This window comes from Stegodyphus dumicola, chromosome 6 (genome assembly GCF_044657685.1).
Source record: "Stegodyphus dumicola isolate Sdum_Otavi_A_Nest chromosome 6, ASM4465768v1".
Classification (NCBI taxonomy): Eukaryota; Metazoa; Arthropoda; class Arachnida; order Araneae; family Eresidae; genus Stegodyphus; species Stegodyphus dumicola.
The window spans coordinates 185,519,701-185,546,177 of NC_140773.1; the positions used below are offsets into that span (position 1 = coordinate 185,519,701).

The 26,477-nt window shown below is 31.2% G+C and overlaps 2 protein-coding genes across 4 annotated transcripts in view; one reads left to right on the forward strand and one right to left on the reverse strand.

The window, feature by feature from the left end:
• The first annotated feature begins 6,190 nt into the window (after window positions 1-6,190).
• Window positions 6,191-26,477, forward strand: part of LOC118182364 (cytochrome b5-like) — a 121,737-nt gene continuing 101,450 nt past the window's right edge. Inside the window, exon 1 of one of the 2 annotated variants that reach the window (XM_035351699.2) lies at window positions 6,191-6,423. The gene's annotated coding sequence lies outside the window, so the exon portion shown is untranslated. Of the gene's footprint in view, window positions 6,424-14,073; window positions 14,788-26,477 lie in introns of those variants that run through there. The other variant, XM_035351700.2, reaches the window with a different exon arrangement.
• LOC118182363 (uncharacterized) overlaps window positions 13,198-26,477 on the reverse strand; it is a 37,217-nt gene continuing 23,937 nt past the window's right edge. The window contains exons 4-5 of one of the 2 annotated variants that reach the window (XM_035351698.2): window positions 22,497-22,562; window positions 13,198-13,418 (exon numbers count right to left, since the gene is read on the reverse strand). In XM_035351698.2, the coding sequence (XP_035207589.1) occupies window positions 22,542-22,562 (21 nt within the window). In that variant the 3' untranslated portion in view covers window positions 13,198-13,418; window positions 22,497-22,541. The remainder of the gene's footprint in view (window positions 13,419-22,496; window positions 22,563-26,477) is intronic. The other variant, XM_085819271.1, reaches the window with a different exon arrangement.

Sequence of the window (26,477 nt, forward strand, 5' to 3'; positions counted from 1 at the left end):
CAGTATGCCAAGTTTTAAACTAATTTTTTGGTTATAATTATTTTTATTAGATTTCTATCACTTTTGTAAACATATATAACGTAATGCAGTTTTGTTTGCTACTAAAAATACTTATTCTTGCGCAGGGAAAAAGGATGCTTTTTTGAGAAGGTACTTAAAATATTAGAAAAATCTATAGAAATGGAAAAGGGGGAATGAACAAGAAAGAAAACAGTCATCTTTTAAAAATGGGATTTTATTGACTAACTGGAACATTTATTTATCAAATGCCTGCCGTTTGACCACTAGACCATTTTTATATAGCTATATATTTTATAGCATTATTATATATAAAATCATAGTCACGCCATAAGACATCGTATGGAAGCCTAACTTGCTTTGTCATAAATTGTCAGGCCATCGCAAATGTAGTTTTAACTCCGCCAGTAATGATTCTTAGATCTTGGTCTTGAAAGACCTCCAAAAGCCTGATTACATTAGCAGAAGTAGATATAAGGGCCTCAATGCAATAATTTAAAACCGGTTGCATATACATTTTATAAGTTAAATTTAGGGTGTCTCTGCCCCAGCCCTATTAAGCTTCTTAAGATTTGTTGGCAGCATTTTTTCGGCTTTATTAATTATATGTTCAGCATGTTTTTGCTAAGTAAATTTCTTGTCACTAACACATCTGAAATACAGAGAAAAGTCCCTAGATTGTAGGCTTTCATGAAGATAAGTCAGTTAAGGATTGAACTGTAGGTGATTAGGCGTAAAAAAGGGGCAGGAAATCTTATCGGTGTTTACAATCATATTGTTTTCAGAACATCACTGAACAAATCTCTCAGAGCTACATTCAAGAATAAGTTAAGTTTAGATTGCTTATCTTTATAGAGGTACTCCAGAGTACCAAGTCACCTGAAAACAATGCTACCTTTATCAAGCCATCAGAAATCAAAGTTTCAATAAGATCATTAATACAGATATTAAACAAAATTGGGCTGAATACGGTGCTCTGAGGTAGCCCAGTTTCATCTTCTTAAAGCTCCAGAGCCAGTCACCAAAACGAGAAGCACAAAACTGCTGTTCCAGGAATTATTTAATCTGTATCAATAGCCTACCACAAATCCCCATGTTTTGCAGCTTCTGGACCATTCGGAGTCTCCAAACTTTATGGAAAGCGGCCTCGAAGTCCAAAAAAACTTCAAGAACGGAATGTCGGTGACCCAATGAGTCTTTAATAGACTGACTCAGAAAGGCAGCCGCCTAGGCGGGGGTGATAGCAGATTGTTTGATTCAATGTACTAGTTTAAAAGAGCAATTAGTATCCTCTCCATGACCTTTGATAGGAAGCTTCTAAGAGAAATAGGTCTGTAACTATTTAAGTCACTTGCAGATTTGTTTTTCTTACGAATTGGTACCACGATGGCCTTTTTCCAAATTACAGAACCAACTCCAAGGGTTCAACCTCGATCAAATAAAAACAGCAAGTCAGCAAGAGCATTGTCTTTAAAATGATGTAATAATTCAGGATAAAAGTTATCGGGTCCAGAACACTTTCCAACCTTAATTTGTCCGATAGTATTCTTAAGTTCTAGCATGTCAAAATTCCTATGAAAAATATATGTAATGTATGGATAGGATGGCATAGAGCTAGGACACAATCTCCTAATCTCCCTTCTCAAAATCCTTTTTTTTTTTTTAAAGATCAGTCCTCAGTCTTTGTCTTTTGGAATAAAACCAATTAAAAGCATTAGAGATATCTTCTGTTGTCAGCTAAAAGTCTTCTGCCCACTCTCAGAGGTTCTTTGAGCTTCACATTTGGCTTATTTTTTACATTATTTATGAATATATAAATCGTGTTCCCATCTTTTCTGTAATCAATTTTTCCAACAAATTCATTAAAACACTTTCGCTTTGCAATCAGAATTTAACTCCGAAGAATAGCAACAGATTTTCTCCAGTTTAAGAGGGAAAAAATCCTTTGATCAGATTCGCGTACTCTTGAAATCTGAAAAAGCAGTAACATATCAGCAAGGAATACCACATGGTCATGCCACATGGTTTCCAAGAGAAACTGGGCGAATAACATACGAACAAAACAGCTTTAGACGGTGTTTGAATATATAAAACAACAAATCTGAAGTAAATCACATAATATTTGTTTATTTATTGTCGTTTTAAAAGTGATCGAATGCGCGATTATTTCAAATATTTATAAGCTGTAGCTTTTCTTACGTTTGAATTTTAAAATATACAGTATGTATTGAGTGCAACAAATCGACCAACTTTGGAAAATTCATTTAAATTGGGTAAAGGAAGAATGAGGCCAGATATTGCTTCTTCAACATGTTTCTAAGCTAGTTGCTACTATGTTGAGCTCGGGACTGAACCTCGGAAAAGATGTGGATTTTAGTAATTGTGTAGTGTTTTCATAGCATGGAGTACTTGAAATACCACTGAGTCGAAAGTTTCGTTGAGATGATGGTGAGAGAGGAATAGGGCTTAAAATGCTGTACATCAAAATGCGAAAAGTGTTGCTTCCAAATTATCTAAAATTGAAATCATTTTGAATCTGGAGCGTTTGGAGAGAATTTATTCAGATTTTGATAAATTTAACAGCCAGTTACCATAAGAGCACTAGAAAATTCAAAAGTTTGAATCAATGTATTTCATTTTGAAACTTTAGTATCAACTTGTTAGATTCACTGAATACGGCTAATGTAGCAAACGTTCCAGAAAACTTTAAGTTACCGAAGTTGAATGAATATTCATATTTCTTCCGGGTAACTTTAATAATTGGATGAATTTTAGAGTTTTATTTGCTGCAACAATTCGATTAAAAAGTGCATAATTAAGCTCGATAAAGAAGAGCATAATTAAGCTCGATAAAGAAGAGCATAAATATCTACATTCGATAAAGAAGTGCATAACACTTCTTTATTTTTAATATTCGATAAGGAAAACACTTCTTTATCGAATATTAAAAAAATAGTATTTATTAAAACACTTGCTGACGAACCGACCGACGCAGTGGTACGTTAAATATTAATCATCTGGCATCAAAGACTAAAGTCGCGCCTGTAAAGCAAGTGTCTATTCCTGGATTAGAACTTTGTGCTCATATTTGTTTACCAGGTATTTTCTATATCTTTTGAACACTTTAATGACGTTTAAATTTGAAATTTCTGTTTGGATGGATTCCAAAGTGGTTCTATCTAGGCTATCCGTTCATCCACGCAAGTAGAAAACTTTTGTTGCAAATAAAATATCTCAAAACACAGAAATAATAACTATTAAACATGAATTATGTTCCTTCCATAGAAAATCCTGCAAGCATTGCCATCTCGTCGTATTGAACAGTAAATTCTCCCGACATGTACTTTGTGGTGGAATGTCCCTCATGGCTCCATCAGGATGAGCATAAATTGGCTAACTATGGATTAAGATCTGAAGATGCTACCGAAGTAAAGGCTGAACAAATATCTGAGTTAATTTATTCAATTATTATTCATCTCTTTGAAGATTATTCGTATTCTATCTTACTACCAAAGATTCATTACTAACTGCAAGAAACATACTCACACTCAAAAGTTTTCGAGTAATTCATTCCAGCTGTCTTGTGCCACTAAAATTTCTAGAGATCTGAGTAGCGGAAAAGATCAGTATTCTTTGTATTTAGAATCCTTATTTCCAAGATGATTTGGAATGCATCGAGGGCAAGACACCTTTGCTAAGCAAGAATCGACTACTTTCTTTTTATCCATTCATAGACAAAGACGGTTTCTTACGTGAGGCAGGATGTCTTCAAAATTCATCTTTAGTAACCTTCATGCTAGCCCTTTCTTTATTATCTCACCTCATCAGACAATCGTAATGGATAACTGGAGGTTGATAGATTGATACACAGTTGTGTTAACAACTGCTCAATATGTCTTCGACATAAAGCCGCTTCAACTCTGGAATTGATGGAAAACTTTCCTGAGCATCGTGTGACTTTAGCTTTTTCCGCACCTGATGAGGATCATGCTGGCCCCATTACCATTAAATTCAATAAGGATCGTAATTCTAGAAAAACGAAAGGTTATATAGCTTTTTTTATTGTTTGTCAACTAAAGCAGTGTTTGTCAACTAAAGCAGTTAAAAGCAGTCAGTGATTTAATAGCAGACTCGTTTATTGCTGCACATTCTGTATCTCAATGTACCGCAGCGTATTTATAGTGACAATTTTGTTGCTGTACATTTTGGTCTTCCAGATGCCCATATTCGGGTGGAGACGTACGTTACTTAAATTTTGATGGCCTTAGGTACCGTTGTTTTATCGCAATGCGAAAAACACAGATACATTTATGCAGATTTTTTATTATTTAATTTCTTTAAATATAATACAGGGTTCTAATATTTATTGGCAACAATTTAAAAAGTGATTCGCCATTTATAGTGAATCAAAGCAGAATTGCAAAACGAAATTAATAGCCTTTCTGGGCTAATTATGATTAGTTTTTGTCTTAAACTCGATTTTAAAATTGTTGCTTGTAGGATTTTCCTAAAATAGGAGAAAGATAGTTGAAATTTCTCAAGGAATGCATTTTTTGTCGGAAAATCGCTAAAGGAACAATGCTTCGAATTCTTTCTCAAAGCAATCGCTACGAAATTTCCACCACAACAAAAACAAAAGCCATTTGTAACTAGGTTTACCGATTGTCTTTTGGAATAATTATATAACTGAAACGTAGAATTCGTATGTAATAATAATGCATATACGCAATACATATTTTTTACAATAAAAGTAATTCTTCTTTTGCGAAACTGCGCCACGGTAGTTGCGATTATACCTAAGTATCTATCTTGAATATTGTGTTGTTTTTTCTTTGTGCTGTATGATTTCTTTTTCCTGTTTCTTTAATGTGTCATACAGGCTTGTGTAACTCAGATATTGCACCATTATCAGTCTTTCGTAAAGTGCTTTTAATATCAAATATTCTCAGACCATTTTCCGCATGGAGGCAGATTTTTATAAAAAATAGCATCAGATCTAAGTGTCTTGATATCAAGTATCATGCTGGTTTTCCCCATGTGTAACGTGTATACGAGCCAGTTTCCCTTAGAAAGTCCTCCACGAAAGGCATCCCTCCCCTTAGGCAGATAGCCCTAGTGTGCTTTGCCGTAATTAAATACACCACCACATCAAGTATCATGCGAAAATTTTCAGTGGTGGACGCAGATTTTTTATTAAAAATTGCATCAAAAATATTTTATTTACTTTGTATACAGCACTGAATCAATGCAGAAAACATGTTCTATAAACATGCTAATAATTGGGTAACCCTAGTAATAATCTGGAACTTTCTTCATCAGCATCTCTTCAGCGCTTAACAAATAGCTTGAAAAATTGTTGGCAGTTTTATTTTACTATCACAGAAATTTGTATTTCCGCCAGTTTTTTTTTTTTTTTTTTTTTTTTTTTTTGAGTTGATATATTTGTTATATTTTCAGTAAATTAACATATGCTTTTCCTCTTTTTGTTTTTGTTCAAAACCTAAATTATTTAGAGAAATTTATTATGTTTTGATTTTTGAGTTATAAAAGTAATAAAGATTTATATAGATTTCATATTTCTGCTTCGAAACCAAAGAAAGTATTATAGTTTTATTTATAATTTAGTTTTCATTTTAGTGTACATGCATAGTTTCAGCTGCATTGACTGATGCAAATACGTATATTTCGAAAAAAATATAATTATTGCTGTTCTCCAAACTATATATTCAATATTTTGACCAAAGAAAACGGTCATATTTACGCAAATACCGTAATAAACAGAAACTACGTACTTCTTACAGAGTGAATGAATACGTTCAAAACTTTCTATCTCGCAAAATAAATGCGCATTATTCTCTTCCTGTTAGATAACATCAATAAAAAGTAAAGCAGAAAAAAATTAACACTCTTATTTGAAGGTCACTAAATCTTTTAAAGCTTTAAAAACCACAAGAGAAAGAAATACGGAAACATGAAAAATAAAATAAAACAAAGAAATCTGATTCCAATTTCAATAACACAATATTAAAACAGAAAAAAGTGTGCACAAGGTCTTTGGGATATCTCTTAGCAACTCACGAAGAAAAGGAAAATAAAACAAAGAAATTAGTAATACGTAATAAATAAAATGAGGCGAAACTGAAAAACATCTCATGATTTTTTTCATCATCATTTTGATAGCTCGTCTGCTAAGCCTCCAACTCAGATCTTAAATCGACAATCGTGCGACTGACATTGAGAGAACTAGTGGCGTAACTCCCCAAGATTTATACGATTTGTGGTGAGAGAACTAGTTTGGGAGGAAAAGATCGAGGTTGAAATTCATCTCATATTTTGTTCGTACTTTAAAAAACAACTAATGTGCTGCTAGCTATCTCCTCATTTTTAAGACGTATAAATTAAACGGTAAGTTTAATTACATTTCTTTTTGCAGAAACCTTAACTCTGAATGCAGAAATATAATATTTGATTATTAAATTAAAACTGCTTTCATGAACACTTTTTCGCTCATTAATTGGAATGAGCTGATATTTGATATTATTTTACATCCTATTTAGACTTTTAATGTTGAAAAAAATGTTGCTGATAATTTAAATTTACAATTATTCAGTCAATTAACAGTAAGGAATTGTTTAATTTTAATTATGTATAAAGTAATACTTTTATTTCCTTTTTGTATATAATGGAGTAATGCAATGGCACCTACAGCTAGGATCGCTTCTCAGCAATAGCTTAGGAAGCAATTTTTGAGAGGTCGCGGATATGTTTGAATGTGTTTATTTTGTTGTATGATTACATATATATATTTACCATTTTTAAATGTTTTCAATAATTACATTAATTTTTTTATCATTAGCTAGTAATTTATGGTTATTAAATACTTCGAAGTATACCTGTTTGAGATGTTTATCGTTTATTGAAATGCGAATTTCTTACTCTGTGAAAATAAATAGTATGAGCACTAAGTGACATCTTAATTAATCGGAAAATAGGACAAATGCTTACAGCCCGCAATTCAGAATGGCCCGGCTTCTGTACAGAATAATAATAATACTACAACTAATAATAATAAATTTACAAAATAAAAATGGATTTTCATAATTTATAGTATTTAAATCATTACTTTTTGAATGATATATATAAATGTCATCATAACAATTCATAAAAATCGTTTCGGTTTTTAATAAAATAATAATAATAATAAATTTTAAAAAGATATAATTATTTAATAATGTATAAGTGCATGTTATGTGTATGTGACAATTTCATGTAAGCATACTGTAAATTTTATTCGTTGTTAGTTTGTTAGCAGTTACAGTTGCTATAGCAATCAGTAACAAAAACACTTGTCCGACGATTAATTTATTTTTTATAAACAAGCCCCTAATTTAAGAATTGTATGGAGTCTGTCAGAGGCGTAACCTGACATTGTTGCCATTTCAAGGAAATATTTATTGCAAACTTCATGCAGAAAATATCCAGTGAAATAATGCAAAGCTACGTTTTAAAAGTCTCTTTTATTAAATAAAATAACATTTCACACACAACTGTGATATGCTCACAACTGTTATCCTCTGAAGAGACAGTACTTATTAGTTCAAATTTCCAAGCAGTGCTTCTTTGTTCAAATTCTAATTGCATTAAAATTCACAGAATCTGATTTTCAGTTCCAAGTTTGGTAAAAGTTAAATTTAATTAGTAATTAATTCAGTCAGTACACTATCAAGAAATTGATTGCATCATTGAAGCTCTTAAAGTCCAGTTTGGGAGTGTCTTGTAATTTCTTTACACCGCTCAGAAACTTGTTGCGTTATTTATTTAAAGTTACTTCATTTATTTGAATTTAAATTTGAAGTTAAAGTTATTAAATCATTCAAAAGCCATAATTTTAAACGCCTTTAATTACACACTCGAATCGTGGCATAATAAACGGCTTATTGTCGTTTAACTAATAAATATCCTTTTTATTGTATTTATTTGCGTAGAACAGCTGTGTTTATTTTTCTTGTTTGTCACCTGTTTTCTCTTCTGGAAGGCTTTTACGAATATCAAAGGCAATTAATATATCCCTAAAATATTTCCTTGACACAGACTTGCGTCCTTGATATAAATTTCACAGTAAAAATACGAGAGTCAGTCAAAACGTTAGTCGCGCTGTTTTAGGAAAACAAATCAGGATAGAAATTTTACAATAACCCTATTTGTATCTTAAAGTTCCATTCAAAGTCCACTTTTCAACGTAATTACCTCCGCTGTTTAAGCATTTGTCGATGTGTGTGTGGTACAAGTTTTTTGACGTCTCCTGCCAAGAAATCCCGTGCAATGTCCGATAACCCTTCTTGGGTTGCAGCTTTCACCTCGTCATCCGAGTGGTATCGTCGCTTTTAAAGTTCTGCTTTCATGGGACCAAACACATGGAAAATCACACGGTGCAAGGTCTGGTCTATAAGGAGAGTGATCTCATTCTTTCCACCTGAACTTTTCAGAAGATCTCACATTTGTTTTGCTGCATGCGGTCTTACATTGTCATGCAGGAGCGCAATGTCTTTCTACAGTTTACCTGGCTTTCGATTTTAAAGCAATTGTCGCAATCGTTTTAGTGTTTCACAATAAGAAGATGAATTAATTATGGCACACTTCGGAATGAACTCCTTATGCACTAAACCTTCTCTGTTGAAAAAATGCCTCAGCATCATTTTTGCCGCAGATGACATAGTTCGACATTTTTTCGAATCGGAAAATGAAATGTTTCCACTCGAGGGAGCTATGTTTCGTTTCAGGTGAGAAGGGGGGTGAACCCAAAACTCATCTCCTGTCACAATTTTGTGCGAAAACTCATTTCTTTCCTTTTGGTACGTTGCAGAAATTTCAACTCACTTTCAAAACGCTTCCCTTTATGTTCCTCTGTCAGTAGACGAGGCACCATCGAGCACAAAATTTATGAAATTGAAGCTGATCGGCAATAATTTTATGCACACTTCCATAAGAGATACCCAGTTTATTAGAGATCTCGTCGATTGTTATGTGTCTTTTTGCAAGAATACATTCATTCACGCTAGCATCAATTTCAGACTCTGTGGCAGTTGATGGTCTTCCCTCTCGCTGAGCGTCGTCAATATCTGTACGCTCGTTGTGAAGCATGTCGCACCAGTTCGCGATAGCTTGACGTCCCGTTGCATTTTCACCATAAACGTCATACAAGTGCCGAAACATTTCACAGCAGTTAATCTTTTCGCCCAAGAAACGAATCACTGCACGCATTTCCAATTTGGATGCTACTTGCAGCTGTCGAGACATGTTTACGACTGTTGATCAGACAAATTAAAATTGTCTCGTGAAAGCCGCTACGTCCCACAATGCAGCTAAATGTCTGAAGTGCTGCCAGACAGCTTCGTCAAAATAGCCTTTGACAGAAAATTTTTAAAGGGGTGCAACTAACGTTCTGACTGACCTATGTACTTTTTCATACAAAAGTCATCTCAACTATGAAATCATCTTTCCTATTGTACCTACCTTCGCATCTTTCCTATTGTATGAGAAGGTCCCATGTATGCTTCCTTAAATCATCTTTACTAATGTACATACACGGCTGCGCAATGTTTTTTTGTATTCTTTTTCTTCATTTTATAGCATATATTATTTTAGTTAAAATAATAGCACGTGTAAAAATTCGATATTATTCATCCTTGCTAGTTAGTAATTTTATCAGAGCAATGCAAAGCGATTTCGTCAGTTAGTATCTAAGACAGCTTCGTTATTATCCGAATTGTAATTTCCTTTTCTGCACTTTTGTGTAAACCCATATAAGGAATATAAATAATTGAAATACTGATATTTAGAAAAATTTACCGCATTGGTTTTCTGGAGCGGAATCCTCACATCTCATTTTCAGTAACGAGTAACTCTTCAAATTGTAAAGATTGTTCTTGTCATATCTAACATATCTAATATGAAGCCTATTCATAACCCATGGGCAAAGATGACAGCCATAGCTATCTGCAAAATGTTATCATCGTAGAGGTTCGGTCTATTAAACAGGACTCCAGTTTTTAACAATTCAGCAAGAACGGCTGGACAACAAAGATGTGTGCAGTTTCCAATTCTGTGTCCGGGCAATTGTTACAGTTTCTGCAAATTTTCCTACCCTGTCTGTCAATTTTCAATCCTCTGTGATGGCCAATTCTAAGCCTAACTATGTTATAAGCCTATTATTCTATGCCTGATTTTAGTTATAAGCCGAACTCCACTGATGTTTGAAATTTAATGTTCCTTCAATTTGTATTTGGCCACGAAATTTGCATCCAAGAGAAGTGACATTTACATTAATATTGTTATTGAGATTTCGACCCTCTTTTGCGAGTTTAACTGTGTTCTCGTTACTTGTGATGTTAACATGGCGCTGGCAATCATTGAATAATGCAGACCTTTTCTAACTTTTGAATTTTATTACAGTATTTTATAAGCTGAAATTTCATTGCAGTATTCATAAAGGATTCAGATATATAATTGGATAAATTATATTTTTCTTTCTTTCTTTCTAATAAAGCTCGATTTCTTGATAATATTCTCTCTTATAAAGATTATCAATCTAAATTGAGTTTAAATTTTCGTTAATGTGAAAGAAAGGTATAATTTAACCAATTACACATTTGAATCATTTATACTATACGGCAATAAAATTATAGCTGATAAAATGTATAATAAAATTAATTAATTAATTAATTTAATTTAATTTTAAAAAAAGAACTTTTGTACTGAAATATTTGAGTTTTCATAGTAACAAATTTGTAACCAAATTAAAATTTTACAGAAAAAGATAATATAATGCAAACAATATATGATTTAACAAATTTTAATATTCCTAATCTTATTTACTAATGAAATAAAGAATTTATTTAAAACGTCTGTCACTTTTTATTATCATATACTTGCTGTGATTCATGCAATATTGAATTATTTTCTTCTAAACCTGAAATACCTCTTTCTGTCGCTTAAAATTCATACAGGTTTTTTTAATTCTGACTAACGCTATGTATGGTATTATGACGTCAGAACAGTCAATATGATTTCCAAATCTATCATATGTTTTGCTGAACTATACGCATAATGGATCAAATTTCTCTGTATGTATTCAGAAGAGACCTCCGAAATCTGCCAGAAATGCATCTAAGTTATTATAGCTATTAGGCATTCTTGTCAATAAGTTTCAAACAAACAATTTTTATACATCGAAATATCTGTCGACAGTCCCTTAGCAGCAAGTACTTCATCGTTTCTCACTATATATATCTGTTATCTACTGCATATCTAGTATCTCTGCATATATGTATTTACATGCATACACATATGCTCAGATATGCTCAATATGCACTATATATTTATTTTCATGCATAGATACATATATTTGAGCGTCCAAATTATTTACGATTGCTAAACATTCCGGAAATAGTGCTGACATCTGCTGTCTGAATCTGATAAAAAATTAAATGTTGAGCATATATCATTCTTAAAGTAAAGGATAAATTACGTTCGAGTAAACTCGAATGAACTTTGAACGTCAAGTGATAATGCCGTTTTCAACACTGGTTTGATCATGAGGAGAATAGCTTTACTAATGAATTGTGGGGTGAGTAGTAAATGCATAAACAAAATGGATTGATTAAAAAAAGACTAGGTATGTGATTCTAGGTTTAGATTAGGTTCTTGGTCTGTGATTAGATATGGCTACGATATGCGCGAGCGGAATAAGAAATGGTCAGATTTTTTTTATCTAATAAATCTAAATCTGGAGTCAAAATGCAGATATCCAGCATACTGAACAATATGCAAGAAAAACTTAATTTTTTGTCAATATTGCTTGTTTCAAGCTAGGTAAAAAAAGCGTTTCTATTTTCGGAACACAGGAAACAAAGGAACAGAGAACACAGATTTCGGGAAGCAGCAAATGGCAAACAAATAGCCGAAATAATATAACTGAAAGGGTAGTAGATACAGTCTGAAAAATGCACTAGCAATTAATATTATGTAGGTGATAATCTGAGCATATTGAGTAAACAGAGTTGAAGCTTAGATAATCTTCATTGGTAGATGGCGGTAACTTTCTGCTATGCAGGGTACGCTTTTCGTGCACATTTCAGTCCCTTCAGTTCATGTGGAACAATACCTGACTTTCTAGAGTTATTTAAATATCGCCGAGGATTAAATTTCAGCTCAAATGTTTTCGGTATACTGCTGTGTATAGGAGAAAGATCTATACATAGCAATAAACCGACAAGCTCTGTCTTCATCCTTTCAGGAACTGGAAGATGCCAATAATTGCGTTTTGGATAATTTTAGTTGCACAAAACATACTGTCGTCAAAATAAAAAGAATTTCAGAGGTACTGAAAGTACAAATGATAGATAAGATTAAATAGATATTCAAAATAATTTGGTTACTCATACAAGAAGAAGTTTCATACAAGAAGTTTCCACAACCAAATATTTTTTTAACTGGTCGTAGGCTTATGTTTCTAATTTATGAAGTGAATCAAATGATTTGACTTCCAGCTATAAGCTTTTAATGGAAATATGTGAAATTTCCTTTTTATACAAACACTGTAAGAAGAAAGTGTCAATAAAAAGTGTTTTCTTAGTTATTTCTTATTTGATTTAATTCTATAACTTAAACCACCAGTAAAGAGACATTTATTCCTGTAATCTTTCCGTAATGAATATGAATATGAATGAATATGAATATAATGTATAAAATAACACCTTTGATTTATAAATATTCATGATAATTCCCAATTAAGTTGTGAACGTTTATATTTATTGACATTTATTTTCTAAACTTGAGATATATACGATTGTAAATAATCAAGTGAATTTTAAACGGCTATACTTATTATCTCAAATTTAACTTACAGAAAATTTACATCAAATTTTTTGAAGAGTTAACTATTTTGAATAGACTGTAAGAAAAATCTGCTTTAAAGAAATAGTTACTTCATGGCATGTACATAAAAAATCAAATATCTGCTCAACTGCTTGGTAGACGCCATTTTCTCCCCACCATGTTTAAAATTTAAAATTTTATATATAATCATATATAAAATTTTGATATGAAGTTGTACCGTTGTCACTAAAATTATTTGTATTAAATTCTGCAAATGGTATTCGAACTTGTAACATCAAATGGTACAGCACAAATGTCAAAACTTTATTGAAACATTCGAATCACAGCGGCAAAACTAACGATGAATGATAATGACATGAACTAACACTGGGGAAGCTTAAGACATTGAATTATAGGTGGCAGTTTTTCAAGCTTTCGAGATCACAGATATCGATGATTCGCTCGATGGATTTTCGTCAAAGCGTCGCATTTTCGATGGGGTAGAATTTCATTATTCGATCCACCTAAAGATTAAATAGTGAGTATTAGTGCTAACAATAAAACTCTTTCTACAAAATACATTTACCATTCACTTTCAAAAACACTCAGTTTAAAATTGATTAATAAAGAAAATTTCTAAAGATAACGTGCCAATATTTGGGATGGCTGAGGTAAACTCATATAGTCCTTTAAAGGCTTGAAGAAAGATTTTCGCAAGCAATGCTTTATTCAAAACAAATGTAACCCAAACTTTTTATGGAAGAGTTTTTTTATGAGAATACGCTTGTCAGTTTGGGGAATGATGCCCATTAGTTTATAATACATAAATCTAATCTATATACTAAATACTAAAATTGATAAAAAATACTGTTCTAACAATAACGATAGTGTTGGTAGATTTCTTCATTTTGATATACTGAAACGAAATCTCAGATATCTTCATTTCGATATACTGAAACGAAATCTCAAAGAAAGCGACAGAAAATTACGTTTAAGGTCAAATTTTGTTTCCAACATGAAAACATACAGCAAAATGATAAAGTTGTGGATTCCCGTTGAGCTTTAAAAGTAATTGAGGATTGCAGTAGAATCTTTAAATGTTAAAAGTGGTCAGATAGAAGAAGCTATCTGAAACCAATGTGTATAAAGCTTGAAAGACTTATTGCAGTCAGAACGGAATAAAATAACACAGCTATCGTTTCGAATATTCATGCTATGGAAACTGAAAACTGATTAACTTAATACAATCAAGACTGAAATATTAAAAAGGTAAAATTTCCTTTGAAACAAGGAAAATTTTATAAGGTATTCTTTCAATTTCTTTTCTGTATTTTGAATCTTTTAAATTAAATGCTTTTTCTAAAGAAAATTGATTCCATATGGATCATGAGTTTTGGTTCATTTGATAGCTTACTAAATGCTATTTGATGTACGTGAATGAAATTTAAAATGGTGGAGAAATTTCACGCAGTGACCGAGAAGAAATAAGAAAAAGGGAAATATTTCTTCAGTTTGTATAAGTTAAAAAGGAAACTTGTTCTCGTAACACAGCATAATTAATTAATGACGCAAAGTATGAATGTGCAGTTAATACCGAACAAGGTCGCATCTATGGTCTGCCGAATGTTGGCTCAAGTTACAAAACACGTGAGCAGTTTAAAAGGGAGCTAGTTAACGAAAGGTACCATTTTTAGCCTCTAGAAGTATATGCAATCTTTCACTGATAATTGAATGGCCATGACTTGGTGTCCAATTGAAAGAACTCGAGAGCGAAACATGCTTGTCAGAATATTTATAGAATTTGAGCAATAAAACGGCGGACATACCGTGAATTATTATGTTGTTTTACTGTTTTTGAAACTGGATTTCTAATTGAGTCTCGCTTCAGGTCAGGTAAGATGAAAGTTTTAACTCATTTTGAGTCCGAAACCGTAATTATGTTAGCTTAAAGAAAAAGAAGAAGCGAACAGTGAGAACTTATTTTTAAATGACTAATTTTTAATGTAGGTTTATAAAGAAGTTATTTAAAAACTCTACTAAATGATGAAAGATCTGAATAGATACTAAGAAGTATTTTAAAGTAAATTATATTTAAGCCATCTTATTGTGAAAGAACGCATTTGTTTCTTTGAATATGCACTGAAATTTTTGAAAGTTGAAATTAACATTTATATCATAGATGGAATTTTTCTTCTTGTTTCAATTGCAGCTATTATTAAAAAGGACGAAAAGATCGCAAGTTTTGCTCATACCCAATGCTTGTCCTCAATTAATGCCCTAATTTAATTCATAAATTTTCCAAAATAATTCTGTTATTTTAAATTTGTACCAGGACGTCAAAGATGAAAACTTTAAATTATTTGACTTTATTCTTCGATTTTAATAAGACAGTAAAATAGGAAAGTTAGAACTTGAACCTGTGTTTGAATCAAGCATTTATACTTACTTGTACACTTGAAAAAAAAAGAAAAAGAAAAAAGAAAAAAAAAAAAAAAAAAGAAAGAAAGAAAAGGGGAATCTCCTGTTCTTCTGGGCCGATTGACGAAATTCAAATTGCGTTTTTCATGTCTCCTAAGCGCGACTTAGGGTATACATTAGATTTATGTATAGCATTCTTCTCACATAGGTATTTTGACTTAAAATCGTACCTTTTCTGAAATAACATACCAACTTTTCTTCATATTTCGATTCTACGACTCAAATTATGCTTAAATATTGAATTTTGTAAAATTTGGTGCGAAATTTACGGAGAAATTAAAAAATTTATCGTAATTTTTTTCAGTTTGCGCCAAGAATAATTCACTCAGCAAACTTCTTAATGTATGGCAACCTATTTTCCTTTCCCTTCCGTTGTCCAGGAGCGGAAAAAATGTCGCAGCGTTCCTACCTCTTTACACTGTGGGAAGACAGTGCATAAGCTGGAAAAAAATCACATCGTTTCTACTGTCGAATAATATTAACAAAGTGCTTAAACCTTATTTGATGTTATTATCGCTTTCAACAAATATGCCAAATTTCAAAACGCGCCAATATATAAATTCACGTATATCTTCGAAAATTTTGAATAAAAAACTGTAACTTTTTGCAGGTATGCTTATAAATATATCTACTCTACGATGATGGTTAAAAATTTTATAGATTATAATTCAAAATATTTTTTGAAAACATTTATAAAAATAAAAATTTTAAAAATAAATCACAAAAAATAGGCGAATTTTATTTGGAATGAACCTAAATTTCAAAATGTGAAAGGAAGAATCAAATAAGTTTAATAAAAAAAAGAGATATAAATAAATATATATCAAATTCGATTAACATTGAGGAGCTAAAATTTTGAGAGCTAATTTTTTAAAAACTACTCGTGCGATTTTTACAAAACTTGGCAATTTTGCATAATTTGAGTCCTATATAATCGAAATATGGAAAACAATCGGCATGTTATTTCAGAAAAAGTCCGAGTTTGTGTCAAAATACCTATATTAAATGCTATATATAAATCGACGTATTATAAGTCGCGCTTTCGAGACACGAAAAACGCAAAATGAATTACGTCAATCGGCCCAGTAGAACAGGAGATACAGAACTGTTCTCTTTTTTCCCCGCAGTTTACAATAAACTAATAAAATGCCAATAGGGGGAATGTAAAACAGCTGACATCAGAAGTGCAGCAATTCTAAAGTCTCAAACCTTCTAAGATACTAAGTTTACGATACACTTAGAAAAACTATAATTTTTCTGATGTAGCTTTAAAACTAATAATTAGATTTTCAAAAGTTTTATTATATTCAAATTTTATTCAAATTTTCTGAAATTCTTTTGTAAATGATGTAATTACGTTACTTTCTTTATGAAAGTGACTCCAGCAAAACGAGTAAATGGCAAGATATTCATGTTTATCTTCTTTTGATAACACAGTTAATGCTCTTTATATCATCCTCTTGCGCATACAAGGTTAGACATTATAATGAAACAGCAGTGTAACTAAAATAGATTTAGTATACTAATTTATTTAAAATTAATTTAATAATATACTCATAAAAATTAATACTCTTTTATCAGTTTGGAAATTTTTGTACCAGCTTAATTGAATACTTGCTATAATGAGTGGTCGTAATAACTAATATCCACTGTATACGAAATTAACACACGGTTCTTCCGTTACGAATCATAATTAAAGCTGAAAATTTTAACAATTTATCTTTTAAAAATTTATAAAATACCTAAGCAGCTGTTTTGATAAAAATTAAAGGAGAAAACTGAAAATAACAATAATTATTTCAGCAGTGGAATTTCGATTTGTCATATAATTTCTACCATTTTAAGGGACATTTTAGAAAATGAGCGTTTAGAAAATCCAAAGAAAGATATCTATCTGAAAGGAAGAATGAGAAGAGAAATATACTCGTCTGTTATTCAGAAATGTTACCTAGAATTTATGTTGTATATTAATACAAAAAGTATTTGCATAGTCAGTTATCAGTCTGCATCATCTAGTCTGCAACATCATTTTTCTTTTATGGAAGGCGATTCGTCAGTTGATACATGAGAGCTGATAATCGTAATACACGATAATAACAAATGCACTTTTGCGCATTTGCTATTTGTGTTTTGTAGAGCTTACAGAAGGCAGATTAGAAAGTGTTTATTTCATTTAATACGCAATGACAGCATTATAAAACATCAGAGTTTTGATTTTTTTATTAACAAAATATTTAAACATGTCTTTAATCTCCAAAGCTCAAGGATTCTTTGAAGTTCTCTTATCGCTGTCATCTAGCTGTTTAAAAGAGAAATCACCGGTAGTTAGTAATAGTTAGGGTTGGTGAATGGTCGTAAGCAAATTGTGAATTCTATAACCTGTAATTCTGCCTTACAGTTTGTACGGATTATTTTAGTTTTCTAAGAGTTATTTTTAATTTTGAAGCCCTTGAAATAAATGCCTTTGAATTCCTTTGAATTTTGAATTGTGAGAGAAGAAATCAATAAAGTTTAATAAAAAAAGATATTAATAAATATATAGCAAATCCAATTACCACTGAGGAGCTAAAATTATGAGAGCTAAATTTTTAAAAACTACTAGCGCAATTTTTACAAAACTTGGCTCTTTGGCACAATTTGAGTCGTGGAACTGAAATATGGAAACATCGCTATGCCTTTTCAGAAATTGTCCGATTTTGTTTCAAAAAAAACTATGTTAGAATAGTGCTATATATAAATCTAATTTATATCCTGAGTTGCGCTTTCGAGATATGAGAAATGCAATTTAAATTTTGCCAATCGACCCAGTAAAACGGAAGATTAGAACTTTCGCTTTTTTGTTCGTGTAGAGGGTACACAATAACTAGTAATAGTCAAGCTAAGCGAATCTATTAATTTTAACAATGTTTTGAAGTTACTGAAAATGTTTGAAATATCGACAAAATGCATGATGAAATGAGGCATTTATTTCAATGGTATGAAACTCTTCAATTAATAATTACATACATAAGCTTCATTTGCGTATGAATGATATTTATTTATATTTATGCACGTTTCCTGCTCTTAAAGTCTGAGAAGACGCAACTACTTTGCTTCATGATTTATCGAGAAGTTTAACACTTTTAGTACTCTATTTTGATATATCATGAGTCACGTTACACGCGCTTATGAAAGCATGTGCAAGCATTGCCTCTTTCATTCCTATGCGGTTATAATACCTTTCGCTGTTACTAAGAGCTGAGAAACTAAATCATGGTTTTATCTTCGGTTATCATTACACGCGCTTAAAAATCATTTTAATGGATATAGAAATGTGAGGTTATCTGAACATCGGCAGATAAATATTTCATCGTCTTATCGTGATTTTTTATTTTTGATAATGAAAGTATTTTTTATCTTGCAATGGAATCACTCATGAAACTAACAGAATGAGTTACATAATACATCCCAGTCTTAGCTTTCATTATGCAATCATTTCAGTATTATAATTCATTATATAGCTCATTATGTAATTTATGTAATTAATATTTTAAGATAAATTAACTTGGTGTATATGTAAATCAAGCAGACTATTGACTTTAATTACTATTTGACTTTTGATTCCATAAGATCTCATGTAGGCTGCATAAATCTTGTGGTAGTTCCTCTGGGTCTTCAGCTTTTCTTTCGCAGTTCCACTAAAAGTGCCCCGGTTTCAGGCTGTTTGCTTATCTTTCCCAGTTCTGCTACAATTCTTGTTTATAGTATTGATAAAATTTCACGTTTAAGGATTTACAATAACATTTTCGAAAATTGTTCACCATTTGTCCTATAAACAATTCACATAGATTGCATAAATCTTAATCATATGGCAGTTCCGCTGTTGGGAACTGGTGGGAAAAAAGCAATCTTAAAATTTTACAGATGTACTGCGTATTTATTATTTTGAAATTGCTAGTTGTAACTTTGTGAATTTTTATACATGAAGTACATACCTAGTAAATTTTCGGCAGAGAAACATATTTAAAATATGTCTAACAAACCTCAATTTGTGATAAATGTAAATTCTAAAACAATTTTCTTTGTGAATATTTGCTCAGAATTAAATTCGAGTGTAATTTTTTAAACTTACGTCATATGAATCTGACTGGATCAAAATAAGTCCTATAAAAATATAACAAGAATTTTTTCTTAGCAGAAGCATGATTAAAATAAAAGAATCTAGTGTACAAACCACAACGGATTTGATTTAAAGATCCGCATTGACATTGACTTTAATTTAAGTAGTTAACTGCACCTTATTCATGATGCAAACCGAAAGTGATATAATTTATTTTCTTTATTAATAGTACCACAGAATAAAAAGAAATTATTTAATAAATTACCACTGAATAAGAAGCATATAGCTTCTGTTTCCGCCTGAAGCTAAAACATTCTGAATGGACGAAATTAGCCTTGACTTTCTATGGCACAAGCTTGAATAACATTTCAGATGACATAAATTAAGAAAACGTCAACTATTTTTTATTAAGTCAATGTAGCAGTAGCTTGCTCAAAAGCAGTTTTAATTCTGCATGGAGTTAATAACAAAAAAGTATCCGAATATTGTTAACTGTAGACTGAATGTAGATTTTCTTTGGAGAAAAACTTCTAGGTTCTGCCTTCTAAAATATTAAAACATGCAGTATAATAAAAGACGAGGTTATAGTTATGTCCTAATTTTTAATTTTTTTTATTATTGAAGAACCATGAACTAACTGTGAAATAGTAGTGGTGCAATAGTTAAATTTTGATAAAGACACTTTGAAAGTTTAAACGTAATTTGCATATAAATGGATAATATTTTTGTGTACTATTTTGATATTTTTAAAAGATATTTAATAGGTATTTTGATGGAAGCAAATAAAACCTGAAGCAATAAATGTTTAATTTTTTAATGATAATTTAGTCTTTTCAGTTAGAAACTGAAGAGTTCATTTATTCAAAATTCACGCTGCAAATAAAGACCAGCAGACTCCTTGATAAAGAGTTGGTAAATGCTTTTTAAGTAAATGCTTTTTGGGGTACCTTTTACGGTTGCCAATCATGAATAATAAAAAAATATTGTACGGTTTTCTTAATTTGTCACATTATTTGTAGCAATATTTGGCGAGGTATTAATGGAATCGCTGTAATGAAAATATTTTAAAGATGGCGTAAACGTTAAACTAAGAAAGCCAATTCATGAAGATATACAGCAATCGTGGCTCAGTTGAAAACTTCTTTTATTATTAAAATGCCATATATGATGCAGACTCGACTACATTTTGTGTGCTCATTCTTCATCAGTTACGTTTATGTTTTTTTACTTCTTTATAACAATGTATTTGATGTAAGAAAGGTAAGCTGCGACATGTTGGCAGAACAGAAAACGGAAGAAACATGTGTGGGTCTGAAACTGAAACGACAATTAAGAATAATACAGCTTTTGTTTTAATTTACTCTTATCAGCTAATTAAGATTTTTTTTTTCAAATTTTAATATTATTATTGGCCGAAGAAATATGTGCATACGTCATGAAATACGTAATGAATTATGTGCATATGAAATACGTAATGAGAAATATGTGCATATGAAATACGTAATGAGAAATATGTGCATACGTTATGTAAGGATCATATAGCAAGGAGTAATTTTGAAATGATGCAGGAAAGAATTATTAAAACACCATGTTACTAAGTTTAGGTTAGAAAGGGGAAAATAATTTAATTAAACAGAGAATTAGTTGTTCAAATTAAACTGAGGACTTTCTCTATTCTGTATCTTGCTTACATTTATACGCATAAAAGGAATGAATAAACAAATTACATTATGTATCTAAGATTTTCTGAAAACTAGAAGGGTGAATGGACATAATTAAATTAAAATATTTTAATTCTTAGAATGATACTTTTTACTATCCCTTTCAGGCGCAGATTTATGTAAACTTGTTTGCTTAAAAACTGCTCCTAAGGGTAATCTTCCTTTTACTAGAAATATAGATGCTTTCGAAGACAACTTTTTAAAAGGTCGCCTGCACTTATTCTTCGAATGAAGCATATAACAAAAGTAGTCATGCTGCCAGTTTGATTGGTAGCCGAAGTGAAATTATGTAGCCGTTACTAGTGCTTTTGTTTGACATTCACCCATTAGTAGGAATTTAAGAGGTTGAAGGTCATAGCTCTGAGTTGATAAATTGATGTTTTAAATTTTTCTTACTCACACTTTTACTTTCTTTCATTTCAGCTATGCTGTATACTATTAATTAAAATTTTTCACTCTAATTTAATATTTTTATAATATAATCATGTTGAGAACATGAAACATGGATATAATACAAAGCTATGAATTTTTGCTTAATTTACAACTTTATCATACATATTTAATTGAAGTATGAATTAAGAAATTTTTAAAAAAATAGCAAGAAACCGACATTTATAAAAACTCGAGTAAATAATTCTATTAGAAATTTTAAATAGCTGCTAAAAATTAAGATTCCTTCTACAAGGAAATTAAGATTCCTCCTTCTACATCGTTTCTATCCTCTTACATTTCTCTCACACACTCGTGCGGATACATAAATGTCAGATAATCAAAGATACTGACATAAAGCTGCAACCAAGAATTTAGGAATTAAATAGTAACCAATCAAAATAAAGCAAAACTAAATCATTCTGAACCAAGATTTTATCTCGAACACGTCACATTTTTTCGTTGCTTACAGCCCTGCCAAGATGTCGCTGCTTACGTCACTTTCATCAATCATATACTTATAAAGATGTAGAAAGATGCAAATATGATTAAAAGCGGATGAGCATATTACGTGCATTATGATGTGTAATTCATAAATTATGTCACATGTTTGGGTACCACCTTGTCAATCTGTAGAATGAAAATTTCAAATGTCCCTTAAAGCTTACGTCTTAATTTTTTTAATTAAAAAATAAGTTTTCGTTAAATATCCATTAAAACGAGAAATCCAGAAAGTGATTTTTTTGTTTATTAACAGAAAAATAACTGTTGAAATTTCATTGTTAGCAGTTTTCAGGTCTACGCGTGTTAAAGAAAAAATTTTGGTAATAAATAATTTAAAAGGCATGGGAAATTGTATTAAAATATATACTTACTTCATCAGGTAAGCAGACGGCTTACAGATTCACCACCATTTTCTTTTAAATTCTATACTTCATTGACTGAAATGAATCAGAAATATTTTGTAACGCTTCTGTCATTATATAGAATATTAACACATTGACTGCCGCGCTAATTTTACGTGGTTTGCCCATGGTGCCAATATGATTTTCTTATTATGTTATGTATATTATGTTGAAATATTATATACAGAAGATAAAGTGAGTTATGTTGTTGGGTTTAATGCATTTTTCATGGTGGAGGTCACTGGTGACCCCCGAGGCGTTGTAGGATATTTTTTCGATTTATTATTTAAATTTTTGCGATTTATTGTTCTTCAAACCATTATAGTAACAATGGTTAGTATTTAAAAATTTATCAGTATCAATATTTACTCTAATTATGTATTTTTACTACTGGTTGCCTCGCCGGCCACCGGTGACCTTCCACGGCAGTCAATTTAATAAAATAATAAAATTTTAATTACATATATATATAAATATATAATGTTGTATGATCTTAAATTCATATATATATTGAGTGTTTACTATATTTAAATGAACTCTACGATTTCATTATAATATTGCTTGAACCATTATGAAGTAAAAATTTACGAAGCAGTTCGCATAAGTCTTTCTTTGCGAGTTTAATTAAGTTTCATACTTTTTTATCATTGTCTGTGTTTTAATTTTGCTGTCAAAAAATGAAGAGCCGCCTTCGGCCGTATAGTGGGTCGCGGAGCCTCAAATTGAAGGGCTGAGGCTTGGATGCATGTAAAAGAATAAAGAGAACTATTGTATAATGAATTTTTCTTTAAATTTTGATTGCCAGTTTAGATTTTGTTTACTACAGTAAAACAAAAGTACTTATAAGTACACCCGTTGCTTTATGAATGCCATATTCAATATGATTTATAAATGTTAATTTTCTCAAGAGTTATTCCTAAATAATTAACTTCCTTTATGAAGTTAAGAATGTTGTTAGTTGATTTTGCTGTAATGTAATTAAATGTAAATACCCCGCAAGTAGTGGTGGCTATGCTTTGTTAAATTTTAATTGTATGGTACATCTTTTAACTGGAGTTTTCACTGCTTTAAGAGTTCTAGATTTCAAATTATATGAGAAGAGGAAAAGTTGTTGACAATACGGGGATGTAAAAGAGGATATAGTTCAATAGCTAACTTTATAAATTCAAGTAGAAATAAATCGGCCATTCCAGATTTTTGACTCAAGTTATTGTTTTTCGTATAGATATTAGTATAGGCTACAGCAAAATACATTTGGAATGAATATTAAAAAAAATTGAAAAGCCTTATACAGTTTCCGCTATTTTACAGTTGGGGTATATATTGCAAGAATGCAAACCATAACGTTCGAATTTTAATTTTGAATGTAAGTAAATTTATAAATTTTAGCCCCAAAACAATTTTTAATTGAAAAATTTCATTTTAAATTATTTAACTTACATAAGTAATGCTATCACTTTGGAAAGAAGAAGCGTATGTAAAGAATGCATTTAAGCATATTAAATATTCATTTTTTAATTCATTAGAAACTGTTTCTTCAAAAGATTAAACAAAAATGCTCCTTTAATATGTAATAGTTAAGCATTATTTTATAAAATCATTAGCAAATTTATAAAAGTATTATTTTAAAAAATTTATTTTTATAAAATCAAGTTTTCATAAAAATTTATTATTTTTAAAGTGATGCAATATCTGCAGCATAAGCTGCTTAGAGCTGCTTAAATTTTTATGGAAGTATAGTTGGAGAACGCATTTCTTCATTCTATTCTTTTCATTATTAAATCAGATACTTACTAATTCAGAAGTCAAACAACAAAAATCAGCGTTATATATTCAAAATTTTCACAGAACTAGTTTCGATGGTTTTACCGAACCACCATCCTCATCTGCAAAACCGCAAATGAACAAGATAGGAAATAATGATTAGATAAGATAAGAAAGCCTGGACAAGAATAAGCAAATGGTGCCATCTTTTGATGAAACCAGAACTAAAACATAATTTCTTTAAAGGCCGAAGGCAAAGAGGGATTGGAATTAGGATCGTTAACTAGAACAAAAAGATTTTTTTGAATGAGAAATGCCTCTAGAAAATCCAGTTCTCCAGTGGAAGATGTTTTTTGAATAATTTTGGCAGCAGAAGAAATGAAAGTGTGATTTTCGGACCAACAATGTTGAGCAACAGAAGACTTCTGTGTTTCCTTTTTTCTAACATATGCCTCATGTTCCTTGACGCAAAATTTTAAGGCTCTCTTAGTTTGGCTAATGTAAATTAAACCACACTGGCAAGGGAACCTATAAATACCCCAGGAATTCATATCCGGAATGGGGTCCTTGAATATGGAACTCGGAATTTTATTGATGGGAGAATAAACAACCCGAAAGTTAAATTTCTGCAAAATACGTGCGACTTTATAGCTAATTGATGGAAAGAAGGGAATGACAACAGAATTTTTATAATAAAACAAAAGTGTGCCTTTTAGTGTGTTGAGATGAGAATTTTTTAACTGCTTGCTTAATAATGTTGGGTGAAAAGCTCCTCTCAATAGCTATTGCTTTTAAATAATTTAGTTCTTCGTCAAGGGATAGTTTGGAGGAGCAAACTTGAAGAGCACGGAAAACATAAGAATAAAATGAAGCTAACTTTTGTTTAGTTGGATGACATGATTTAAAGTGTGGTGGAAGTCAAACCGATGAAGGTTTACGGTAAACCGTAGTACTGAAGTTGGATGTGTTACGTGTGACCAGAATGTCGAGAAACGAAAGAGAATTTCAAGTCTCAAGTTCAAAAGTGAACTGAATAGCAGGATCAATAGAATTCATTGTTGAAAGAACTTTATTCAAATCATCTTTATTACCTTCAAACAGGGTAAAAGTATCGTCTACGTAACTGAACCATGCCGGGAAGTTTAAAGTTTCAAACAATTTTGATTCATTAAATTTAAAGTTTTTAATCTTGAACCATTTAAAGTTTCATCAATTTTGATGCATGTAGATATCAGCCAGGATGGGACTAAGGGGGCTTCCCATGGCTAATCCCTCAGTTTGCTTGTAATATTTATTTTGGAAAACAAAATGTGTTTGTTTCAAACAGAGTTGAGAGAGAGAAATTAGTTCATCAATTTCGATGCAAGAGAAATGAAATTCGCGAAGTCTGGTTTCTAGACATCTTAATGCACCCTCCATTCGAACATTGGTGAATAATGATTTTACATCAAAAGAAACCATGAGTAAATTCCTAGGAGAAATGTTTTTAACCGTTTTTACAAACTCTATTGAATTTTTATGGTGTCTAATAGAGTTGAAAATCTATAAACTAAATATTTAGCTAAAGGATACGAGGCAGTACTTAAATTTGATACAATAGGGCGGAAAGGAATACCACTTTTATGAATTTTGGGAAGAGCATATAATCCGGCACAATTCGCAACAGATGGGATAAGCGAATGTTTTAAGTTGCTTGAAATGATTTGTGAAGATTTGATCGCAATTTTTATTTTTAACAGGTCCGAAGGTGAAGTATCTTTAGGGATCGGATTATATGGTCCTTCGTTTAAGAGTTTAGTGACACCATCGATGTAAGTGTTCTTATCCATGACGACTATCTGGCCACCTTTGTCGGCCTTTAAAATGATAATATCCGGATTAGAATGAATTTCGTGCATTGTAGCTCTTTCTCTCGCAGTTAGATTTGGTTTCAAAGGTTTATTATTGAGTTTCACATTATGAGCGATAAGATGCCTAATCATTTCTTTCTGTGAATCTGAAACTTTACTGAACTTGAAAGCTTTTTCGATAGGAGCCAAAATCTTTGAAATCGAGGGTTTACAGGTTTGTGAGAAGTTAAAATTATATTTTAGAATTCTCTCTTGTTCTCCTGAAAGTCTAACATTAGAAATATTAACTATTGGCTTGATGTTTACAATGGGTAGATTTTTTGAACTATTTGAACTG